This window comes from Physeter macrocephalus, chromosome 19 (assembly GCF_002837175.3).
Source record: "Physeter macrocephalus isolate SW-GA chromosome 19, ASM283717v5, whole genome shotgun sequence".
Taxonomy (NCBI): Eukaryota; Metazoa; Chordata; class Mammalia; order Artiodactyla; family Physeteridae; genus Physeter; species Physeter macrocephalus.
This window is the reverse complement of record NC_041232.1, coordinates 24,540,441-24,560,715: the sequence shown is the minus strand read 5'-3', so window position 1 is coordinate 24,560,715 and position 20,275 is coordinate 24,540,441. Positions and strand designations below refer to the sequence as shown.

The 20,275-nt window shown below is 59.5% G+C and overlaps 1 protein-coding gene across 2 annotated transcripts in view; it reads right to left on the bottom strand.

Moving 5' to 3' along the window:
* Positions 1-20,275, bottom strand: part of ADGRD1 (adhesion G protein-coupled receptor D1) — a 142,235-nt gene that overhangs the window by 5,232 nt on the left and 116,728 nt on the right. Inside the window, exons 19-22 of one of the 2 annotated variants that reach the window (XM_055080627.1) lie at positions 17,420-17,486; positions 14,787-14,853; positions 4,648-4,739; positions 992-1,118 (exon numbers count right to left, since the gene is read on the bottom strand). In XM_055080627.1, the coding sequence (XP_054936602.1) occupies positions 992-1,118; positions 4,648-4,739; positions 14,787-14,853; positions 17,420-17,486 (353 nt within the window). Of the gene's footprint in view, positions 1-991; positions 1,119-4,647; positions 4,740-14,786; positions 14,854-16,479; positions 16,607-17,419; positions 17,487-20,275 lie in introns of those variants that run through there. The other variant, XM_028480274.2, reaches the window with a different exon arrangement.

Here is a 20,275-nt window from a genome sequence, read left to right as displayed (position 1 = left end):
TTGCTTAACCTCGGAGAGGAGCAAACGTGCTGGGGCGGGCAAATGGGAGGGCACGAGTGCGTCACCTAAACCGAGCCCTGGTGTCCTCACCTGCAAACCGAGGACGACGATAACAGTGAAAACAGACACAAGGTGAGGACCTCCCCAAACATCTAGAGGCCGCCCCTCTGTCTGCGCTAGACAAACACCTCACGCGAGTCATCTCATTTAGTGCTAAAAAGCAGCCCCCCACAAAGTGGGTCCTGTCACGGTTCCCACGTTACGGAAGAGGAAACTTTATGGGACACAGAGGATAAGTGAGGATCCCAGGACCTGGGGTGTGCAGGGCTGCAGCCAGGACAGCCTATCCCCTATCATTATAAACAGCCAGAAGGAAACTATGCATGGGGGCTTCTTACAGATCAGAAGCCTGACACAGTCACTGGCTGTGAAGACCCAGATGCAGCAAGGACGTCACGGTGGGGGCCGGGGTGGATGAAGCCTTCGGCTCGGTTGCGTAGGCTGTGTGTGGCCATGGGCACCCGCCCCCACCCTCCCTGTGGGGGCTTGGGGCTCTGGGGACTCGGCCTCTGGGCATCCCAAGTCTCTGGTTTCCAGGCTGTTACCCTCGCTGTCCTCCCACGCAGAGGGCACGTGAGAACTCAGAACCCAAGGTACCCCCATCGCCACCTCTCACGCCTGGCTCCCTTTCAGGAGCTGCCCACGTGCTGACCGCCTTCCTTTCAGGCCTGGATGCGCCTCCACGGACGCTGTCCAGGAGGACGAGGCAGCCCTGCTGTGAATGGGGTCCCGTACAGCCCATTTGCTCAGAGACCCTGGTGCGCGCCCCATCCACGCCTGTGTCCTCAGGCCTCGGGGACCCTCCACGCTAGGCGTCCACGAGGTGCGTTGTGTGTGGAGGGGACAGAGCACAGGGTCTCCCTCCTGCCTCAGAGGCAACCTGCTCCGCACGTCCACTCACAAAGCCGACACGGTCCCGTCGGGCCCTCACCTGCAAGGAGTTGAGGATGGCAAACATGTACTGAAAGACCACAGCCTGGTTGTTGACGGCAAGCGCGCCGAAGACCCACGAGGTTCCCAGGATGGGCGGCAGCACGGCCACAGCTTTTGCCGTCAACCTGCGAGGGGAACAGGGAGGTGGGCGGGCAGGGTGGGTCCAGACGCGAGGCTGCCAGGTGGCAGCAGAAAAGGCCCTGCTGCGAGAGAGCCCCGTTTCCTCCCCACCGGAGGCCTTGGGGCAGGAGCTCACTACCCCGACGCACAAGGCAGGGTCCCCGCGGGGCCAGCTCTGGGCCAAGCACACAGCTCTGCTTCTGCTGGACGGCACCGGGCTTCCGGGAGCCAGCGCATCCTCTGGCCCCACTCAGGCTGACCAGCCCAGTCCAAGCGGTGGTGGTGCTGAGGGAAATGCTGATGCCGGGTGCCCACAGAGCGGGGCCCAGCCGAGGAGGCCAGGGGGCAGGAGACACACCCAGCGCCGGGGCACCTGCGGCGTCAGCCTTGAGGCTCTCCCTCGGAATGTGAGTTCCGTGAGAAGGATCTGGGTCCCCCAGTGTCTGCAGAGCCCAGAACAGAGCTGGTGTGGAGGCTCTGCCCCAGGGGCTGCCTGAGTCCTGGCCGCCTCTGATACGCCCTGCAAATCGTACGCTAACTGGGGCCCGGCCTACCCTGACTCAGACAGCTCAGCTCTCCACAGGGCGGTTTCTGCACGTAAGCGTGAGAGAGAAGTCCAGAGACGGATGGATGCCATGCTGCCCAGCTAAGCAACCTCCAAGGCCCTCGTCCCTTGGCGCTGCGACCCGCACGGTCTCCCTCACTAGACGGTGAGTCCTCTAAAGGCTGGGCTCTGCATCTCTGCAGCCCCAAAGCCAGCACAGCGCCACGACCAGCGGGCAAGATGAGGAAGAGGCCACGGAATGGATGAAGGACGAGCAAACGGACGAACGTGCAGAAGTGCCGCTCAGGGATCCAGCCCCTCCCAGGAGGAGGTGCAGTGGCCCCAAGGAGCTTCCTGGTCAGAAGCCCAAGGTCCCGGCCCGGACAGCTCCTGGCAGCAAATGCCTAGAAAACCAAAGATGTGTTCCCACACGCCAGCTCTCAGGGAAGCTGCAGCTGCGTGTTTTCATAAAGTCAATGCAGTTAAAATAAGACACCTGAATCTGGGGAACAAAATATCATGAATGATTTAGATTCGATCTTTAGATCCTAGAAAATCCATAATTGAAAGGAGCAGCTGCTGAGAAGTTGGTATCAATGTGTTACTTTTAAAGGGATGGTTCATTTTTACTTCAAAAATAAAGCAATAAGTGATAAAATCGTGGAGGAAACTCCTCTAGTTGAGGCTCTCTGAGGACTTGTTGACACGGCCAGAGCAGCCAGGTCCCCTGTCAAAGGCGGAAGGAGTGGGGTCCCTGCAGGAGAGGAGGCCTGGGCAGGCGGGGGGCGCCGTCCGGACGCATAAGGCTCCCCGAGGCCCGCCCCCTGCTCCCCGGGGGCCGGCATCCACCTCCCTCCCGCCCCCAGGACCCGGATCTCACTTGGGAAAACTGAATGTTCTCTGCTGCTTTCTGGGGAGTCTGGAATCATGACCAATAAATAGAGGTGAGAAAGCAGGTGGAAGGCAGCCCTGAGGAAGGCTGCTGAGGAAGCATCTCATCGCGTTAAGTCACTGAGCGTTGAGCTGCCGGGCAGGAAGGAAAGGACTAGATTGAAACCAGGAGAGGAGGAGCCAGAAGTGCTCCAAGGAGGCTGTGCTGCGTCTTCCCGCGCGGCTCCCGGGGTTCCTGCTTCACCAAGCCCAGGGAGGGGACGCTTAGAAGGGAGTGAGGCAGTGGCCCAGGGTCCCGCCGGGCCACGTGAAGAAGAGGAGGCGGGCAGGGAGCGTGCTGGGCGGGGAGAGTCGGGGGTCCGTCCAGAGCGACGGGCCGGACTCTCTGCAGGAGGTCGGTCCTGGGCGCCGTGTCACGTGCAGGACACAGGACACAGGAGGGCACAGCGGCAGCACCCCGGCCCTGCTTCTGCAGAGACGCGGAAACGCCCTCGCGATGCACGGCCCCTACCTCCCCGTGTCAGCCTCCACTCGGGGGCCAGGTCCCCACGGAGGGCAGATGGGTCGTGGGCTCGGCTGCCTTTCGGGGCCGCGGTGCGTGAAGAGGGGCCGGGGGCAGAGACGGGGGCGCGGGTGTGGGGTGAGATCCGGCTGCTCTGGGCGCAGCGAGGCCAGTGGTCCTGCGGGTGCCGGGTCAGAGGGGGCCCTGCGCACCGAGGGGAGGGCCTGGGGGCTGAGGCTGGGGTGAGGGAGGGTCAGGCTCCTCCCCAGCCAGGCCCCCGGGGCCGGGGGACTGGCGGCCTCACAGGGCAGCACTGCCTGTTCTCGCTGATGGACGAGGAAGGGAACTGACCCTGACCCAGCAGCACCTCGAAGGTTTCCAGGGGCTGAAAAAGCCCGAGGGGGCCGGAGCCACTTGTCAGGTTAATTTACAGTGTCTGGAATTCATTACAGAATAATTGTCTTACCGATTTGCTGCTGCTATGTTTACTGTTTTCCCTTTCAGATCGGAAGAGATATAGTGTAGATAAAGTAACTTACAGAATGTCAGCTGCCTAGTAACTGTACCCTGTTTCTATAGCAGCCCCTAAATTCCCTTTGAGGGGCCACTGCCCCCACTTCCTGGCCCGGTGGTTCGGGGGTGCTGACTGCACCCCAGAGCCAGGATGGACCGTGTGACTCAGGCCAGGGTTAACTGGTGATTTCCATCCACTGGGACTGATTTGTGGATGGGCGTGTGGTCTGTTCTGAGTCTCGGTCTCCAGGCTCAGGACCTCTGATTACTGGGGAAAGAGACACACTTTCCCATGGACTCGAACCTCCTGTTGCAGCCATTCTGTCACCAGGAGGCAGAGTCCGTCTCAGCGTGAAGCCGACAGAGGACGCGGAGCTGAGGAGTGCAGGAGGAGCTGGGCCCTGGTGATATTATTTGATCCGCTGGACCAAGCCAATCTAGGCTCATTCCTGGACTTATGGTTGCCTGTGTCGACAGGTACGCCTTGTTCTTTACCCAGTTTGTGTTGGGTTTTCTGTCCCTTGCAATTGGCAGAGCCCCGACAATGGGGTGAAGAAACCCCAGAAGGCAGTGTGTGGGTGGAACGCCCCCCATTCAGAGACACCCGCTCCTCCTGAGGATGAACCAGCCCCCCAGAGCAGGTCAGGAAGTTCCACCCTCCTCAGGACGACCTGTAAGACGGCCGCCATCACCCTCACCGCACAGACGAGGAACTCAGGGCGTTGAGGGGCTGACTAGCTCACAAGGCCCCAGCAGATGGCAGGGCTGAGGCAGGACTGACCCAGGCAGGACAGTCGGGCTCCAGAACCCTCCTCTGCACCCCACCGCCAGCTCCTCTCGCCCTAGGGGTGAAGCAGTCTCTGGGAGAACATCTAATAGACCCCCTTCTTTCACAAATGGGGGCAGCGAGCTGGTGCTGGTCACAGAGACCGAGGAGGACGCGTGCTCTGTGCTCCCCGGTCACGAGACGTCACGTGACGCCATGAGGACCCCAAGCCAGCCCGGAGCGCGGCCGCCCTCCCGCCGCCGCCGCCAAGCGGCCTCTGTGGGCAGGGGCACGGCTGACAGCCCAGGGGCCGCTTACTTGCAGGCGCTGGGATCTCCATGTATCTTGTGGTTGTCGGCGCTGGTCTGTGAAATGACCCTGGTCACCGCGACGAGGATGCCCACGTTGACCTACATGACGAGCACGGCAGACAAGGTGAGGGGCTGGAGCCACACCTGCAGGACAACCGGGCCCACCCGGCCCACTGCCCAGCCAGGCTCCCCAGGCAAACACGCGGCGTCTCTGGGAGAAATGGAAGCCGCGTCCTTGAACTTCCACCTGCACAGGTCACCTGCGAGACTGCCTTCCGGGAGCCCGCATCGGTGCTCCTGAGAAAAGACGGCCGAACAGCCCAGGTCGAGGCCCCAGGAGCACACCGAAGAAAGCACCCCCCGCTCAGCACCAAGGCAAGGAGGCTGTGAACCTCAGGCTTTCCACTTACTGAGAAAGAGCAGTAACGCCCACAGAGCGCCCTGAGCGCTGGAGCACAGCCTGGCTCTCACCTCCTGCCCACACCCCAGGCCCACGGCTGTGCGCCCACGGCTGTGCGCCCACCGAGGCCACAGCATGGGGTCCCCGGAGACCACAGCAGAGGGTTCTTCATCTTCTGCCCAATGCTTCCTCCTTGCTAGGAAAGCTCCCCTTGGGGGCCGGGGTCTGGGAGACTCCCCTTGGGGGGCTGGGTGCTGGGGGACTCCCCTTGAGGGGGCTGGGGGCTGGGAGGCTCCCCTTGGGGGGCCGGGGGTTGGGAGGCTCCCCTTGGGGGTCTGGGGGCTGGGCCGGGGCTGGGAGGGTCTCTGGCAGAGGCTCTAGCACAAAGTGTCCCCTCCCGTGGGCAGCTCTCCAGGGTCCTGAACAGGAGCCTGACCAGGCCGGTGACAGCAGGGGAAGTGAGGCCCCGCCATTTCCTTCCACTACAGGGTCCACAGCTGGATTCGGGGCTGTGCTGTATTCAGGGAGTTTTAGTTTCTGAAACATCTGAGGTCATCTGCAGGGTCGGCGAAGAGTCCTGCTCCCCCCGCCATGTGTGAACCTTCAGGCCTGACCACAGGCAAGGACAAAGGCTTTCCCGGCAGGCCACACAGGGAAAGCGGCCCTCCCCACACAGGACCTGGGGCACAGCAGAGCATCCCCGGCTCTGCAGGGGACTCGGGCCCCTCCTGCCCCGGCCAGCCACGCCGCACACACACCTGCGTTCCTGGCCTGAACGCCCTCGTTAGAGGCCTCCTTCTGGGGGCCCAGCCTGAGGCCCTTCCAAAGCATACCTGCTGATAGCCCTCATCTCAGGGGCCTTGCAGACACTCGTCCGCGATCCGCCCCAGTATCCAGCGCTTCCCCACTCCCGGGCCTGCCCCCGCCTCCTCCTCCCAGCTCCCGGGTCCATCACTCAGCAGCGGCCTCTCCTGCAGAACCCGCTCAGCAGAGGCGTCCCTGTCCGCGCCGCTCCGCGGGACGCAGCCCTGGGACGCTGGCACCTCTGCCCGTTTGGCCCCTTGCTTACACCGTCACCATAAGCGAGTGAAGCTTTCACCATCGGTCTTTGGAGCAAAGAACAGACGCTGTCGGAGGGGCCCTTGTCTTAATTGACCATCTCCACGCCCGGCAGCTTGGCTCCCGACGGGCTGCCTCATTCGCCCTCGTTTTCTCGCCTGCGAAGTGAGGATAACGCGCAAGTCTTCCGAGGTCAGGGCGCACGGGAGAAGCTGGCACGAGGGAACAGTCAGCCACACCGGCGCCCCCCGCCTCCCCGGCCCGCAGCGGCTGAGCCGGCCAGCGCCACAGGAGGGCCACGCTCGGCAGACAGCAAGAGGCGGGCCGGCACGGAGGCCGGGCCATCGGTGTGACAGCGCAGGGACTTCTCCATTCAACCGCGTCAGTGGCCAAAGCCAGGGAACTGACTGGTTGCCGCTTTTAGAATGGGGATGTCTAGTCCGGACATCCGCTGAGGTTCAGGGGAGTCTGCGAAAAGCCTGTTCTGAGGCCAGACAGGCGCTGCACCCGCACGCGCGCCCGGAAGGAAGCTCGTCCTCACCTCCGGTGACCACAGCTGCGTCACGGAGCTGGGACGCGGGGCCCGAGCGGCCAATCAAAAGCCACAGGCTCTGCTGCTCTCACCAAGATTCAGCGATTTTTCGTGATTAAATGCTTTTTAGCCTTTGGTTGATTTCTAGAGTTCTGAAATGTTTGGGTTTTTCCCACAATTCCAAGCTTCCAGTAGCTTCTTTGTATTCCAGGGCGAGAACATTTACTGAGGTCCTTCGTGTGCCATCCTGTAAGTCCTGCCTCTTTCACTTTGGGGATTTGTAGCCTGGGTTCCTCATCCACTGGCCAAAGCTGAAGCCTTGTTTGTGACCAGAAAAGACTGGAAACACTTGAACTGTTTCCAACAGGTTTGGGGGCTACCGCGGGCAGCCCACCCTGTGGATGCATCATGGACCAAGGCAGCTCTTCCTGTGCTGATAAAGCCAGAGGTCCAGCACACACTGTGTGTGTGGAAGAGGCACAGAATGAGGTGAATATATATTTAGATTTGCCTCTATCTTCACAGCATCCCTAGGATACGCAAGCAGTTAGTGTCAGGGGTTGTCTGTCGGGGGGGCGGGTGGAAACCAGGGAGTCAAGAGAGAGACGTGGGCAGAGACTGCTCAGCTATATACATCATTAAGCTTTGCTTTCAAATTTTTAACCATGTGTGTTAATGTTCAAAAATCAAATTGCTTAATTAAACTATAAAAGGGAAATAACATCAATCCCTTTCCCTGTGAATGTCTCAGTTATGACCTTGGGCTCAGGAGGAAAAGAGGCTTAACTGTGAAGTGTCCCAATAATTCAGGGAAGGGGAGGGAGAAGCCACAGAGCCTGGGACCCGGGAGACGGACACCAGGCAGCCTCTGGGGAGGAGCCTGAACACGCCACGTGACCCCAGAGGTCTCATCACAACCACCTCTCCCTTTGCTGGCTGGAGGCTGACCGGGGATTCGGGCCTAGACCTCTCAGGTGTGACGCCAGGCGATTCAGACTGCTGTTCACAGACGCCGTGATGTGGCTGCTGAATGGATGATCAGACGATGGCAAATCGTTTCACAGACATAGAAATGCTACAAGTGATTCATTCGATTTCAGGTCTTTCGTTATTTCTTGGCCTCTGTATTGAAGACCCGGAAGGAAGCGTTTCAGTAATGTTTAAGCTGCCCACGTGACTGGCTGTTACAATTCATCATCATATGCCCATGTCTCCAAAGCTTTTGCTGGGGTTTCTTTCTTTCCCCTCTCCCTCTTTCAGCGGGGTGGGGGGGGGGGCCTGTCTGAGCTCACTTGGCGTGCACACTTCCCCCCGCGTGGGTAAGACAATCACGTTGGTCACGGCAGCGCGAGAGGAGGTGCAGGCTATAACCTCCGAGCCCACATTGATGCGCAGCTAAGTGGGAGACAGCAGCTGAGGGTGAAACAAATCTGGCATTTCATGCAAATACAAAACAGAAGCGGGCCTGGCCCCCTCACTCCATTTCACTCGCCCTGGCTTGTGCCTGGCGCAAACTGGGAAAGGCCCTGGGGCGAGGCGTTTGTAACGTGAATACGGGGTATTTCGTCAAGTATCTCCGCATTAGAACAGCCAACAAGCTACTTATGACAGATGCCAAACCCATAGTTCACAGGTCACATTTCAGCAAAAAATTTTTAAAAAAGGAGGGGAGGGGTGGAGGGAGGACATACGCTCAAGACCATGGGGATTTCTGCTCGGGGGAGGGAACGGCTGCGCAGGGCTCGGGGCTGGGACCGCGCTCTGCTTCTTGACCGGACTCAGGGCCACTCAGGCATTTGTGAAAAATCGTTGGGACGTGTACCACGATTTCACAGTGAAAGGTTATACGTGCAGACACACATAAAGACATAGTAGTAAACGCTTCATGTGTATCTATACCTGTTTCTGTGTCCATATAGGTACTTATGGTTCTGTATCTTTATGTCTGTAACTATCATTGTAATTGGTCCCATGTCCGTATCTGTTCTTAGGAATTGGTAACTGGATCTGTACCTATGTATCTTTATTTATGTACCCGTATTTGTAGAGTCACACAACTAGCTTGGCCTCTCCGCAGGTGAGAGGAGGATTCTAAAACTCTAGACTCTTTCTCTTCCCAGACTTGGAGGCCTTTTTCCCGGGTGGTGCCAGCACGGAACAAGCCCCCCGGGGGGGCTCAGGCTAAGGTGGCCCCTGTGGCCCATGGCGTCCCTGCTTCTGTAAGACCTGCCTGCTCTGTGGGCACTTTTGCACTCAGCCTCACTGGAGTCGCCCAGGAAGTGACATCCATGTCCCTTCATAATCGGGGAGAACAGTTTGTGACGGGACAGTCGATGGGTGCATATTTGGCAGTGGGGGTGACAGGGAAGCTGTGACCCGGAAGGGGCTCGGTTCTGCCCTTTCGCCCCCAGCACTGGGCCCACCAGGCGCCACGGTGACAATCCCGTCCCACAGGTTCCTGTCCCTCCGGGACCAACCTCACCGGGACACAGCGAAACCGCACACCCCAGCACGAACATGCACCCTTCTGAAGTGTTTTAGTTTAAAATGATGCCGGTGACATGTGGGTGTTTTTAAATGGACGGGACGTGCCAGCAAGTACCCCCCGGACACAAACCGCTCTCTGGAGAACGCCGTCCCGTGTGCATCCACCCGGACACTTCTTTCCCACGGACGTGCTCACGTGAGCATGCGCCCGAGCACAGCTCTGCACGAGTTACACGGTGGGGCCGGGCCCTACAGCTGTGATGCTGAAACCTGCTGTCTCTGGAGCGCCTCTGGGAACAACGGGGCACAACTCAACATGGCACAACCCAGGGTCCTCAGAGGAACTGAGAAACACGGGACACTTCCGCCCCCGGCCAGCCTGAGCCCTGACAGTCGGAGAGGCTGGGTCTCAGGAGCCCTCCGCCGCATCCCCTGGCCTGGGGTCTGCATGCTTCTTCTCTCAAGGTCCAGGGAGCAAACATTTTTGGCTTTTCAGGCCTCCCAGTCTCTACTGTGACGGCGAAACTCAACGGCTGCAGCGTGACAGCCGCCGCAGTTTGTAAATAAGTGCCCGGCACGTGCGCGGGATTCACCGCGTGAGCCGCAGCCAGCTGACCCCGCGCTTGACCGTTTTCAGCGGACACCCCCTCCCCCCAGCCCAGGGCCCCCCGACTTCCCGCAGGCCATCTCGGACTGCAAGCCAGCTCCACACGGGAACCACCGGGAGCTCTGAAAGGTCCAGTAAACCAGAACCTCCCAGGTGGGGCTCAGGCGGGAGCCGTTCCCAAGCTCCCCAGGGATCCCATTACTAACAAGCGTGAGAACTGCAGTCCTCGCAGGTGCGTGGCTGATGTCAAGGAGAGGGCCTGGGGCGGGGCGGAGGTAACGCCCCCTCTGGAAGGACAGCAGGGCTCCAGCGAGCCTGGAGGACACGGGATGCGGGGACCCTGCTGCTGGACCCCTCGCCGTGGCGGGTGGTAGGGAAGGATCCAGGCAGGGCCGCCTCGGATGCCCCGCCGTCACTGACCAAAGTCAGAGGAAGCAGCCAGATCGCCCGGGGAGTCTGGGAGGGGGCGATGCTGCCGGGCCCTGCAGACCGGCGGGGTTAAGTCAGCACAGAGGGAGAACAGGGCGGAGGACGTACTCACTCACTTACTCCCCTTCCACCCCTCCCGCTGTCCGTGCTCTGACCAGGAGGGTTTAACTGTCGGGGGGACTGGAGTCTGGGCTGCGCCTGTGTCTCCATCTGGGCGACAGGCGAGTGGTCCTCCCTGACCCCAGGAGCAGGAAGGGAGGGCACCCGCGGGGTCGCGCACGGGAGCCTCTGTCGTCCTGCGAAAGGCCGGGTGGTAAAGTGACTGCAGATGGTCCTCACGCAGCCCGGGGACAGGGGACAGCCTGGAGTGAAAGCTCAGGGACGTGTCACCACGACAACGCACCACCTCCCGCAGCCGAAAGCAATGGATGCAAAAGGACCCGGGCCTGTACTCAGAGCTCGGAGTTACCGCCAAGGGCGGACGCCCTGAGACCACAGTCCCGTCCCTTTCCCGGCCCGGCAGCCCTTCCTGGAAGGAGATCCCCTTTGCAGGACTGGTGTGCCATCGCCCTGGACTGGCACAGCCTGCAGTCCCCCTTCCCTCGCAGAGGCGACACAGCAGTGTGATTCTAACCATCTGTGACGGACAAAGAAGGCAAACATCCCAAGCACCACAAGGGAGCCAGCAACCGGAGAGACGGCTGGGGCTCACGGGGCGCTGGGGACACCAGCTCCTGTGGGACGGAAGGGCTGAGAGCAGACGGACAGCGTCAGGGACCCTGCAGCCAGGGCTGGGCCGGCACTGCCGACAGGAGTGCGGCCTGTGGGGGACGGAGCAGCCGTGCACCCACTGTCCTGCACGAGGGATCGGGGCGTGCACTCCTGGACCCCCGTCTCCTCCTCCCTCGGAGCCTGGTCCACGTCCATCCAGACCGGCCCCCCGGGGACACTGAGAGCAGGAGGGGAGTGTGGCATGGGAGGGGCCCCAGCTGACGCCCGCAAGGCCCCTGTCGCCCGCCCCTCCCACCAGGGCCCTGCGCGGACCCTACAGAGAGCCCGGTGGGCCCCCGAGCCCTGCAGAGCTGGGAGCACAGCCCCGCCTCTCCTCTGGCACAGAGGCCCGGGGGCTGGGGCCGCGGGGGACCCAGGAGGCTCGCAGAGCCAGCATGTCAGGAAGGGAGTGCCCCCGCCTCCTGCTTGTCCCCGTGGACGCCCCTGAGCACACGTCACCTGGCAGGAGACCGGCGTGGAGTGGAGCAGAGCCAACACAGCCTGACGGGGGAGCGTGTGTGGGGCTGGAGCCGCCGCCCGCCCTCGTGTCCCCAACAGACGATGACACCATGATGGTGCCCCCACTCTGCCCTTCTGGAAACCCTTTACCAAGAAGATGCTGTTGCACCTCTGTGTGGCCTGAGGATGTCTGGGTGGAATTTTAATTAAGGAGGAAGAAGCCACATCTTTAGGCGTCTTCCCTTGGATACGTTTCTAATTAACCACCAGGGCCCACGGCCTCAGTCAGTGCCACCGAATTTGGAACAAAGTCAAAAGAAGCTTTCAACTCAGCCGTTGGGGAAGGGAGCAGGGGGCTGAGTGAAAGGAGGGCTGGCTTCACAATATTTAGGAAAGATCCACATGGAGGGGATGCAGGAGCGGTGGGCTCCAGTGCCATCCACAGACCCTCTCCAAATAAGTCCATCCTCCGGCAGCCATCCTTGCCGTCTCCCTGTCGCCCGCCCCTCCCACCAGGGCCCTGCGCGGACCCTACAGAGAGCCCGGTGGGCCCCCGAGCCCTGCAGAGCTGGGAGCACAGCCCCGCCTCTCCTCTGGCACAGAGGCCCGGGGGCTGGGGCCGCGGGGGACCCAGGAGGCTCGCAGAGCCAGCATGTCAGGAAGGGAGTGCCCCCGCCTCCTGCTTGTCCCCGTGGACGCCCCTGAGCACACGTCACCTGGCAGGAGACCGGCGTGGAGTGGAGCAGAGCCAACACAGCCTGACGGGGGAGCGTGTGTGGGGCTGGCGCCGCCGCCCGCCCTCGTGTCCCCAACAGACGATGACACCATGATGGTGCCCCCACTCTGCCCTTCTGGAAACCCTTTACCAAGAAGATGCTGTTGCACCTCTGTGTGGCCTGAGGATGTCTGGGTGGAATTTTAATTAAGGAGGAAGAAGCCACATCTTTAGGCGTCTTCCCTTGGATACGTTTCTAATTAACCACCAGGGCCCACGGCCTCAGTCAGTGCCACCGAATTTGGAACAAAGTCAAAAGAAGCTTTCAACTCAGCCGTTGGGGAAGGGAGCAGGGGGCTGAGTGAAAGGAGGGCTGGCTTCACAATATTTAGGAAAGATCCACATGGAGGGGATGCAGGAGCGGTGGGCTCCAGTGCCATCCACAGACCCTCTCCAAATAAGTCCATCCTCCGGCAGCCATCCTTGGTGACACAGAACGCTGGACCTGTCCTTAGGACTGGGAGGAGAGTTCATGTGCCACCACAGCCGGGACACCCGATGGGGGAGGCGATGGATGAGGACACCAAAGGCTCAAGTGTCTCTGACTGGAGTCCCTTCCCTCACCTTCAGTACCGGGCTCACCAGGGGGCTCAACACCCTTCAAAGGCAGCACCCTCAGAGGCAGTGACCATGGCCTGGCTCCCACCCTGGGGGTGCGTGGAGAGCATGTTCTGGGGTCCCAGCCAAGGGTGTGGAGAGTGTGTTTTGTGGATTTGCACAGGGTGGGCAGGAGGGATGGGGGATGCCCTGATGTCAGCCCCCAGCACCTGTGGGGAGAGATGCCCAGACTGGGACAGTATGGCGATGCCTCACCTCTGACCAGACCCCAGCCAGGCTCAGCACCCAGGTACTGGCACCCCCCCTCTCCCAGGCCCTTTTCCTAGAGCTTCTTGGGGATCCCCACCTCTAGCCCCAAGAGTTCAGGGGGATAAAATAATAAACCCTGCCCCTGGGTAGTCATGTGATTTGGGCCTGACCAATCATCTGCCTCCAGCCCAGCCTCAGTGATTGGCTCTGGAACAGACACCTGACCCATGGGAGCCAATCAGAATCTGCCCTGGGACTTCTGGGAACAGTGCCTCCCTCCTTACCCTGAACTGCAGAGCTGGAGGATGTGTCAGGGTACCAGCTCCATCATGTCCCCCTCAGGAAAGCCTGCCTGAGATGCAGCCAGCAAGGAGGCAATAGGACCATGGGCTGAGTAGGAGATACCTGTGGACATCACTGAGTGCCTGGAACCAGCCATGCCGAATTCCCCTGTCTCCCAGGACTGAGCCTTTTCTACTCAAGGGCACTCAAGCTGGTTTACTAGCACCTGGGGAGAAGGGGGAGGAGAGAGAACAAAAGGAAGAGGGCGAGTGGAAGGATGGGGAGAGGAGAGGAAGGGGACACCTAAACTAATACAGCTACCATCACGGGCCAGGATTTTATCATTCTACTTATTCCCTGCACCTTAATTTGCCCCTCTGTAATAATAGAAATTACCATCTCTCCAAGCAGCTAACTTAGGGACAAGTAAGAGAGAAATTTAATGTAAAAACACATTCAGATCTTTAAAAAAAAAAAAAAAAGATGCTCTATAAATTTGAGCTTTATTATTAACGTTAAATAACTTCATGGGAAACCAAGTATAAGGACCCAGGGTTAGAGCTGTGACCCAGGCCTGGCCAATCAAGGCGTTTCAGTCCTTTGGCCAATCAGAGCATTTCATTCTTCTGGCCACATTGAGGGCTGGCCAATCAGAACATTCTGCTTCCACTGGCTTCAGTGAAGGCTGGCCAATCAGAACTTTCCGTTCCTCTGGCCAATCAGAGCATTCTGCTCCTCTGGCCTCAGCGAGGGGCCCATAGTGGGCAGAGTTCCAGACCAGGCCCATCAGAAATGATGAAAATCGATCCCAGGATTTTGTGGGACATGTCGGTAGAACAACAGCAAGAACAACAAAGGAGGGGTTTTTTTCCCATGGCAGTTATTATAATTTTGTGTGGTCCTAGAGTTTCTTAGCAGCATCTGGGGCAACCTATCTGAGAATGGAGCCAACTTATAGGAAAACAGAGCTGAGAGGTGGGGAGCCAGAAGCACGTGGAGACGGCCTCGTCCGAACCCCAGACGCACAGCCACGGCCAGCGTTCCTGATTGTGAGCTTAGAAATCCCAATTTCTCTCACCCTCTCTGAGTAGGTCCCTCGTATCACAGGAATTCTGTTTTGTGTGGTTCTCAGGAGGCTCTGACGAAAACTCCCTAACATGGCCTTGGATCCTGCATCGCCTTGAGCACGGAGACGTGCACGTGAGGAAATCGTGGAAGAGCATCAGGAAAGAAAAAACCAGCTGCGTCTGCACTGCCCCTTCTGGACACACACCCACACCTGCTGCTTCAGCATGAAAAGCACCGAGGGCCTTAAACAGATCTGCATGAAACCTGAAAACCTGCCCAACCTTCCTGAGTATCATTCGGGGAAAGGAGGCTCTGGGCCACACCCCCATGAGGGGCTGTAACAGGACCTATGCTGCCCCAGCTTAGGACGTGCTCTCAGAGGGCCCAGCTGCACCTCCACAAAGCCCAGGGCTTCCTCCACTCCGGCCGCTCCCCAGCCCAGCTCCGCGCCCGCACGGCAGAGGACGTACCACGATGATGAACAGGGCAGGAGCTACGAAGGCCCAGATGGCACCATTCCCGAGCGACAGCCAGCAACTGTGGAAGGGGGCAGAAGGTTACTTCAGTGCATCATCCCACGTCCCAGGGGCCCTGCGTCCAGGACAGTACAGGGACGCCGTGGGGCACAGTCACAGTGACATTGATAATCCCTACAGACGTGTCTGTATCCTGTCCATGACCTCACGCCTCCCGCTCTTGGGAAGAATGTTCCAGGTCTGTAGACTGGCTCGGGGAAAAGAAGGCTTTTACAGGTCACCTGGTTAGTGGAAAAATTTGCAATCTCTGAAGAGTCTAGCCAAAATCCAAAGGAGGTTTTAATTTTATTACGAGAAATAAATAAATGGGCTCTTGCCAGGGGCCGGCTTCCTTCCAGAGCATTTCAAATACTGACTTAACTAGTGTCTTCTGCAGCGGTTCAAGGAGTGAGGAGGCGTCACGTGACGCAGCATGGACCATCTTCATCTTCTCATCAGCTGTCGGTCAGTTCCACCACCCGCCAGTGCCATCCCCCAACCCCGCTCCACAACCGAGACGAAAGGTCCCAGTGGGTCCCCGCCACGGCTCCGATTTCCAGAGAAGCCTCGTCTGGGAAGTAGGGTCCAGCGTGAGGATATGAAATTGCTCCTGGCTTACGAGACATGATTCCAGGAACTCAGGCAGGACCGCCAGCCCCTTTACTACCTCATTCCTCTCCAGAGCATCAGAACCGCCAGGAGCCCGGGGTCCCTGAGACACGTCACCTCCCTGGATCTGGGGGCAGCCCCGGGGGCCTGGCACACCCGCCAGGATCTGGTGAGGCGCACGGCGCGTCCTCACGGACACAGGACGTGGACGTCCCTGCGGGGCCGCCTGGTCACTCACTCACACCTGCTCACCCAGCGCAGCCCCCTGACAGCACAGCATCGCCCCCCATGACCCCACGGCGCCCCTGAGGCAGGCGCTGTGATGACCCCACCCTGCAGAGGAGGAGGCTGAGGCCCAGGGACGTTAGGGGACCCAAGTCCACGCCTGCGCCCTGCCTTTCTGCCCGCGTCCTCCCCCGAGACCTCCTGGACCAGGAGACACGAAATGCCCCAGACAGGTGACAGCGCCTGTTAAGAGGCTCGTTCCCGTCTGGAACCCAGAGCCTGGAGAAAAGAGCCTCCCGTCTGAGGACGCGGCACTTAACATGGAAACTCCCGGCGAGTCTGGTGGTCCCTCTGCAAAGGGGCAGCTCCAACCCAGGCTCCCTGGGGGGGTGAGGATTCTGCGAGAGGAAGCTTGTGCTTTCCACCATTTCCGTGCAGAATGTTAAGTGGATGCAGATGCCCTGTCCTCCCCAGACACTCAGTGAGCTTCTGGACCTTTGCTGGGGCTGCCTCGCTCGAGGCTCATATCAGACACAGACCCCGTAGTCCAGACACCACCACTGTGGACGGCCCGGAGGCCACAAGCTCCCCACGAGATAAAACGGAACCCCAGACACTCAGTGAGCTTCTGGACCTTTGCTGGGGCTGCCTCGCTCTCGGGCACATGAGTGGGTGAGAGGCTTACATCAGAAACAGACCCTGGAGCTGAGACGCACCGTGGGCGGCCCAGCATCTGCACGCTGCCAGATGGAAAGACACGGAACAAATGCCAATGAGATGTGTCTGAGAAGAAGTTTCTTCTTTTAATTAGCGCCTTGACTTCGGATACCACTCAGGCTTGCAAGGAACGGGCCAAAACAATGGTTGTTTAATCACTCTTATTTCAATATGGACTCAGAGAGCGCTTTCTTTAGGTGCTTCATCTTCAGGAAATTGTTGCCCTAAAGTAGAAAAAGCCAGATTCCTCCCAGTTTAGCAACTCAGCTGAGAAATTATCTCAGGCTGAAGCTGGAACAGTGTTTAACTCCCTCTCTCCTCTTAAAATCTCTCCATGGCATTGTCACTCAGTGGTTCTTCAGCTTGGCTGAGGGAGAGGGGCAGCTCCCTAAAGACAGGTGAGCTAAAGCCTTTTTCTCTTTGGGAGGAAAGGAATTCAAATTTCTGGAAGGTGAACACCTGACCTGCTCGCACAGTCCCAACCCAGCCTCTTCCTGATTCAACTAGGGACCCACCAGCTGCAGTTTCAAAATGGCGGCACGAGGTCTGGCACATACACAGTCCCCTCTGTTGCTGCCCCAGCGATGAGAACGCCCCCCTGCGGGCGCACATCAGACTACACTTGTTCACACAGTCACGTATTCACTCGGCTGTAATTTAATGGGACTTCTTATGTACTAGGCACTTGCTGCACCCCAAGAAAGGGTCAGCACGAAACAGGGCTCCACAGGTGACCAGACTCTGCATCCAGGACAACCACGTGGATGAAGGGCTCCCATCAGAAACTTACCCCGGCCACCCGGCGCAGGAGGCACTCTGACCCCCTCGATGCTAGTTCCAAGGTGGGAGGAAGCCCAGAGCACCGCCGGGGGTGTTTCTCACTCTATCGGGCCTTTTTTCCTGCCAGGGCTGGAGGATACCAGCCTTGGACAGACCCCTCCCCGAGAAGAACACAGCAAGACAACGAGCCACGGGGACCCTCACCGTGCCCCCCGCCCCCGGGAGTCCTGCCCGCACAGGGATCACCCCTCACTTACTTCTTACTTGTCCCGTAACTGTCCATGGCAAAGACTACTGAAATGATACAGATCAGAAGAGGAAAACCTGCAGAAAATGAAAGCACGATATTTTATTAGCTTGCTCCAGTCTCCTCTGACTCGTTCATTCATTTATTCATTTTATACCTGATGTGTACAAAGAAATGTGTGCTAAGTGTTGAGAACACAGAACAGCCCCTAAGCTCCAAGAATTTAGAGTCTAAACACAGAGATGACTCACACACACACACACACGCACACACACGCATTTTAGGGCAGATCTGTTATGAATCTGATTCTGTATCTGAAAACAACGCCCTTCCAGCTGCTGGGGAAGCGGCATGCCCACGGCCTCTGTCTGCTCAGCTCCCTGAGCACAGTCTCTCCCTTTGCTCCCCTGCAGGGAAGGGAGGGGGGAGAAGAGACAGCAAAGGGTCCCTTTCCACCCACTGACCCCCCACTCCAGAGGGTGGTCAGGAGAAAGGGCTCCTGACCAGGACACTGCGTTTTGCAGACTGCTAGGATAAAAGGGGGCAGGGGAAGATACATGAGAACAGGCGGCTCTTCGGGCCCCTCTGGCCGAGCCTGCCCAGCCCATGGGAGATCTGCTCCAGGACCCAGAGGGAAGCCTGCTCCCGGCTCCAGGCCTGGGCGCCTCAAGGCCTCAGCCCTCCTGCCACCGCTGGTGGCTTGGTCAGCTCCACACTGGCCCTTCTGAGGATGTGTGTTAAGTGATGTCCTTGAAAACGAGTCTCTGGAGAGTGGTCCTGGCTCTGAAACACTTTGCCTTGATGTCAAAATAGTCTGACTACATCACGGGACATCTGGACAAGACAGTCGCCGGGCCCTCAGAGGAGACCAGCAAGCAGCCTCTGGGGAGAGGCGGACAGGCCAGGGGCCGGGCGGGGACGCACCTCTCACTGCCGGCCCGCTGTCACACCCGGGTTTCCCACCCGCGTGCGTGACCTCATCGCAGCCAGAGCCATTTTCTGGGTGTGGGAGCCTCTGGCTGCGGCCCTCCTGCCCTGATGGACTCAGAGTCACGGGAGACAAGGGGGCCGCCAAGGGTCCGGCCCGCACCCTGCCGCCCACTCACCTAGGGCCTCGGTTTCCTCAGACGTTGCAGGGAACCCCGCTGCCCGGCCCTCTTGGGAGGATTGCGTGGGCCCTGAGACTGTGAGGGGCCCTGGGGACATCGAGCTCCAAGAGTCCCCCCCATCCCTCTTCGCGAGGAAGCCCAAGCCTTGGGGCGCGGGAGGAGTGGGTGCTGTGTGAGCCCCGGGTCCACAGGGCAGCCCAGCAGGTGCACACGGGACCCTGCAGAGTCCCCAGGGCCCCGTCCGGGGGTGCTCTGGGAGGTGCAGTAAGAACCCAAGGTGCCTGGAAGGACGGATTTTCAAACTCAGTGGTTGAGGCTTCACTTTGAGTCACCACATTTCCCTGCCCCGATCGTGGCCACGGCAGGGGCCCAAGTCAGGGGCTGGCATCTCTTTGCCGCCTGAAGTTAAACGGAGAAGTTGAAGATTCTTTTCCTGCCTGCACAACTAACACGTTTCTCCTACGATCCCCAAAGCAACACTGACACTCAGAGGACAGGCCACAGGGCAGTGACCGGAAGGGTCTGAGAAGAAGGTGGGCCCTACCCTCGGCTTTCTCTGAGACGCGCTGCAGGAGCCACAGGGACTGCGTGAGGGCGATGTTATAAGAAGGATAAGTTCACAGGCGGCAGGAAGAGGAACGCGCGAGCGGGATGGAGGAGTCAGCGAGCGGGAAGAGCCCGGGCTTCGGAGCCACACGACCCCTGGCTCTATTCCCAGGGCCCCTGGACCAGCTGTGCAGCCGCAGGGACCCGGCTGAACCTCTCTGGGCTGCCACGTTCGCACTCTGGAGATGGAGACGACAGCACGTCCCATCACGCTGCGGTGAGGATCACACGCGCTGCGGCCACGGATGTGACGAAGGATGCGCTGATGTATGAAGCCCATCTCTGTGTAATAATCTCCACTCTTGTGAACCAACTCCGATGCCTCTTCCACTGGTGCTATCATCCGAAATTCACACCCCCATAACCCACGCAGACACTCGACCTGCTTCCGCACTTTGGGGTTCCTCTGGTCCTGTCCTATGGACGCTGAGTTTGTGGGCTCAAGAGGTGCTCTCTTTGGAGTGTGGTGGCCTTTCAGAGGGAGCACACCTGGTGCTCCCCTGGCTGCTGCCCTCTAAGATCCAGGGAAGGAGGGAGGGGCGAGGTGAGGGGCAGCCATAAGGAGCATCGCTGTGAAATATGAACCCAGACCCACAGAGCGAAGCCCCGAGAGGAGGGATAATATGAGACCCAACCCAGGGGTGGGGATGTTTGGGCAGAGAGACAACAATGCTGGGAGAGAAGTGGCCCGCCCTCCGGCAGAGGTCACTGTGCCCCGTCCTGGATGCCTCGCTCTGGGCACAGGGAGGCTCGCACTTCTGCACCCTGGCGCTGTCGAGCTGTCGGCTCCTCCTGGGCAGTGAGTTGTGAACAGAATTGACCCAGGCCTCTTTCGGCTAAGTACTGATTTCCCGGGTGACATCCACCCGGGTCGTCTTCTCTCTCACAGCATCCAGCAGTGGCTCCAGGCAGCAACTTCTCCATCACCCCGGGCTCCGGAGGGACTGCCCCGAGCACAGCCCTTCCCACTGCTACGGGCCCGCTGAGGACACGCGGTGTAAACGGGAGATAAATGCTACTGTTTTCAACCCACGTGAGTTGGAGGCTGCTTGTTATGGCAGCATAACCTAGCCTGCCCTGACCGATGCACGTCCCAGGGTCTCGGCACCGCGTCACCTCCCTGGGACACCAGCGCAGCTTCAGAGAAAGGC